This window comes from Vitis riparia, chromosome 10 (genome assembly GCF_004353265.1).
Source record: "Vitis riparia cultivar Riparia Gloire de Montpellier isolate 1030 chromosome 10, EGFV_Vit.rip_1.0, whole genome shotgun sequence".
Lineage (NCBI taxonomy): Eukaryota > Viridiplantae > Streptophyta > Magnoliopsida > Vitales > Vitaceae > Vitis > Vitis riparia.
Genome location: NC_048440.1, coordinates 11,704,089 through 11,708,345, shown reverse-complemented (window position 1 = coordinate 11,708,345; position 4,257 = coordinate 11,704,089). Strand labels below are relative to the sequence as shown.

General features: G+C 41.2%; 1 protein-coding gene across 2 annotated transcripts; it reads left to right on the top strand.

Annotated features, from left to right (window-relative positions):
- The first annotated feature begins 379 nt into the window (after positions 1-379).
- LOC117924247 (cationic amino acid transporter 1-like) lies at positions 380-3,490 on the top strand. Of its 2 annotated transcripts, none has more exons than XM_034842837.1 (3): positions 380-538; positions 947-1,353; positions 1,842-3,490. In XM_034842837.1, the coding sequence occupies exons 2-3, from the start codon at positions 948-950 to the stop codon at positions 3,290-3,292; spliced, it is 1,857 nt and encodes a 618-aa protein (XP_034698728.1). In that variant the 5' UTR covers positions 380-538; position 947; the 3' UTR covers positions 3,293-3,490. The 2 variants fall into 2 exon arrangements, with proteins under 2 accessions (XP_034698728.1, XP_034698729.1); XM_034842838.1 differs by lacking the exon at positions 380-538 and adding an exon at positions 546-825.
- The last annotated feature ends 767 nt before the right edge of the window (positions 3,491-4,257 follow it).

The window sequence follows — 4,257 nt, the reverse complement described above, 5'->3', positions numbered from 1 at the left end:
TGGTAATAAAAAAGATATTTTTCTCATTATTAACTTCTATAGAAAATAAAATATCCTTTTAAAGATTTACCTTTAAATAATCTTAATGGTAGGATATACAGTTAAGTCGGTGAGGACCCCACATTATATATTTCCCGTCCACGGTCCACTACAGACCGATAAAGCGCTTTTCCTTTTCACACCGAAACAAACAAGCCTTCACCTTTGCTGGCTCCAGCTTTTCTGATTCGGTATAAACTCAACAGCCAGACAGCCCACCACACGGCTCCAAATTCACCAAATCGAACGTCTCCTCGTTTAGAATAAAATAATAAAACAAATCAAGCGAAGACAGCAGATCATAACGGCTGCTCTTCAACTCCCACTGTTCCACTGCCACCTGTCACTCAGTCTTTCTCCGCTTATAAAATCTCCTCTCGCCTCTGGATTTTTCCCGCGGTTCACATCACCATCACCACGCTTTCTCTTTCCTCTGGCCGGTAATTGCGGTATTCCTGCCGTTCACCGTCCGTTCGCCGTCGATTAGTTTCGAACAGAGGTGTTTGTTTTTTTGCCTTTTTTTCTCCTTTACTTGAATCTTTTGACTTTGTTTTTTTCAAAAAACAATGTGAATGCGTAGTTGTTTATTCTATCTTTGTGGGAATCGCTTTCTGTGATTGCGTAATGGTTTGTTGTTGGCTTTCATATAAAAGCCATGAGATTGAATCGAAAACAAAGCTCTCAACCCGACTCTTTTGTCTTCTTGTTCTCTTTGCCGACTTTGAATCTCTTTATATTATAAGAATTCCATTCCCAATCTCCATCTTCAGAAATATATCAAAATAAGTGAGTGAAACGGAGGCTCTATATCTTTATAATCTGTGTTGTTGTGCTTAAGATTTTCTATTGTTGTGTGTTGAATTTATCGTTATATTGAGGATTTGTGTTGTGATTGTGGAAATTTCAGAATGGGGATAGAGGCAAGTGAGGGAGTGAGGAGAAGGGGGTGTTCCTGCTCAAAAGACGATTTTCTCCCTGAGGAGTCCTTCAAGACTTGGGGCAACTATGGCAGGGCGCTGGCGGAGATTCCAGCCAGGCTGAAGGACCGACTGTTGACTCGGTCCCTGGACGCGACCGAGATGAACGAGATCAAGGCTCGGAGCGCACACGAGATGAAGAAGACGCTGACTTGGTGGGATCTCATGTGGTTCGGGATCGGCGCCGTCATTGGCGCCGGAATATTCGTACTTACCGGACTCCAAGCCAAGGAAGTCGCCGGGCCGGCGGTGGTGCTGTCGTACGTCGTTTCCGGCATCTCCGCCATGCTCTCCGTCTTCTGCTACACTGAGTTCGCCGTCGAGATTCCAGTTGCTGGTAAGTTTTCAATCTTTTACCCTTTTTTACCTGTCCGTAAATATTACCGTCCGATGCGATTCCGTATATTAGTATATTTTATTCTGTGGGCACATGGGTGAGGTCAAGTTGACTTAGACGATCACTTTCATGGACGACTTATCATGAGCTCATCTGGATGCGTGATTTTTTCCCAGATTTTCGTGTATTACCCTACCCCACTCATATGAAAAAATTAATTACTAAATAATTTTTATTTGTAACACGCTGTAATAACCCAGTTGGTCTTGGGAGGAAACATGATCCTTGATATTCCAAATTTACTAGAAATTTGGGTTCCATGGAATATGGGAGGATCCCCGGATTTAATCATCTATTCAGGTGTCCAAAGATGTGATACGGTTGATTGATTAGGAATGTAAACAAGATAGGATTAGGGTTGGAAAGGGGAGGGGATGGGTTAGTTTGGGCATCTATGGATACTGAAAAGCAAAAATGTTACCTTGCAGGTGGGTCGTTTGCCTACTTAAGAGTAGAGCTTGGTGACTTCATGGCCTTCATTGCTGCGGGAAACATCCTCCTTGAATACGTGATTGGTGGTGCTGCTGTTGCCCGTTCATGGACCTCCTACTTTGCCACCCTCTGCAACCACAAACCTGAAGATTTCCGAATCATAGCCCATAGTCTCAAAGAGGACTACAACCAACTTGACCCTATCGCCGTCGGTGTTATTACCATCATCTGCATACTTGCTGTCTTCAGCACCAAGGGCTCTTCCCGCTTCAATTACATCGCATCCATTTTCCATGTTATCGTTATTCTCTTTATCATCATCGCCGGCCTTTGCAAAGCTGACACCAGCAACTATACCCCTTTCGCTCCTAACGGCGTCCGCGGTATTTTCAAATCCTCTGCAGTTCTCTTCTTTGCTTACATTGGGTTTGATGCCGTCTCCACCATGGCCGAAGAGACCAAGAATCCCGGTCGTGATATCCCAATAGGGCTTGTAGGTTCAATGTCGATCACTACATTGGCTTACTGTCTGCTGGCTGTCACACTCTGTCTCATGCAAAAGTATACTGATATTGATAAGGATGCCCCATTTTCTGTGGCATTCGAGGCCGTAGGTTGGAACTGGGCTAAATATATTGTAGCTGCAGGAGCTCTGAAAGGCATGACCACTGTTTTGCTAGTGAGTGCGGTGGGTCAGGCTCGGTATCTAACTCACATTGCGAGGACCCACATGATGCCCCCATGGCTAGCCCACGTGAATTCAAGAACTGGGACGCCGGTGAATGCAACTATTGTGATGCTTGTGGCCACTGCAATCATTGCCTTCTTCACAGATCTTGGTATTCTCTCCAACCTCCTCTCCATCTCCACACTTTTCATCTTCATGCTTGTGGCTGTTGGGCTTCTGGTGAGACGGTACTATGTCAGCAATGTGACCACACCTACAAATCGCAACAAGCTTATTGTGTGCCTGGTGCTTATAATCGGGTCTTCAATTGCCACCGCTACTTACTGGGGTCTCAGTGAGACTGGGTGGGTTGGATACGTAGTAACAGTTCCCATTTGGCTGCTAGCGACTGTGGCACTCTGGGCATTTGTTCCACAAGCAAGAGAGCCTAAACTTTGGGGTGTCCCACTGGTTCCATGGCTGCCATCAGCATCCATTGCCATCAACATTTTCCTTCTGGGATCAATAGATAAAGCATCGTTTGAAAGGTTTGGAATATGGACAGCAGTTCTCATGGTTTACTATTTCTTCTTTGGATTGCACGCGTCATATGACACGGCCAAGGAGTCTGCTAAGGTGACTCATGAAACCACGCAGTATAAGAGGGTGGAGGAGGGGGCTGTGACACCCTCAGTGGACTCTAGCACAGGTGTAAAAGCTAGCAATGCTTCTACAAATCCTTTAAAGTTTTCCTTGGATTTCTCTTTGGAGATGGAGTAATGTGTGATTGCTATAATATTGTGAAAAAGTAGAGATTCACTAGTATATCACTTGACAAGTGTGAAAAATTTGAAGGAGCGATGATGCGCTAGGTAATGTTCCCAAAATAATGTACTTCATTTGACAGCAAACTCTTTGTTTATAAAGAAATATAGGTTGTATTTCGAGTACCTTCTATTCAGCATTACAGATTTAAATGTAACTGCTGCTGCTGCTTCTTCTAGATGATGAGCGCCATGAACCCAATGTCATATTCCTATTACCTTGTATCATTATATGGTTCAAGGTTCCACCCAAATCGTTTCTTTTAGGAGGAAAAATAGGAGTAAAAGAAAATAAAGTGAAAAGATAGAAGGAAAAAAATGTCGAAAATAATGATAGACTTAAAAGTTGATAATTATTTTTATACTCTACTTTAAAGTTATTTTATTTATTTATTTTTCATTTAAAGATTAAATAATTTGAAAATACTTAAATTTTTAATTAATTTTAACTATATTTAATTCTATTTTCTATAATAAAACTAGTGCTACAATTTGAGTGGGTTGGTCGGATTGATGACAAACTCAAGCCCAACTCTAATTAAAAAACAATCAAACCCAAACTCCACCTAACTTGACCTCTAACATGAAACACTCAACCCAAGCCCACCCCAACTTCATTTTTCTAAGCTTGGGATGAGTTGTTTAACCTAACTTCATTTTTCTTAAGTTTGGGTTGAGTTAGGGTTGTTCATGTTATACTTGAGTTGTTTGGGTTGAGTTTAGGTTCAAGTTAGTCAGGTTGTATAATTCAAAATCCATCTATAATTAAAAGAAAATAAATTCCATCCATTTATATGAAAATTTAAATAGTAAATAGGAAATTTTTTTAAGATACCTGGAATATGATTTGATATTTTTTCATTAAAAAATATATAAAAATAAATATTATTAGGACAATATGTATTATAAATGTTATAAATA

Excerpts from the sequence above, each read along its gene's own strand:
- LOC117924247 (XM_034842837.1), top strand. The coding sequence starts at position 948 with ATGGGGATAGAGGCAAGTGAGGGAGTGAGGAGAAGGGGGTGTTCCTGC. Across the intron at positions 1,354-1,841 it reads CGTCGAGATTCCAGTTGCTG|GTGGGTCGTTTGCCTACTTA; the intron begins GTAAGTTTTCAA and ends GTTACCTTGCAG.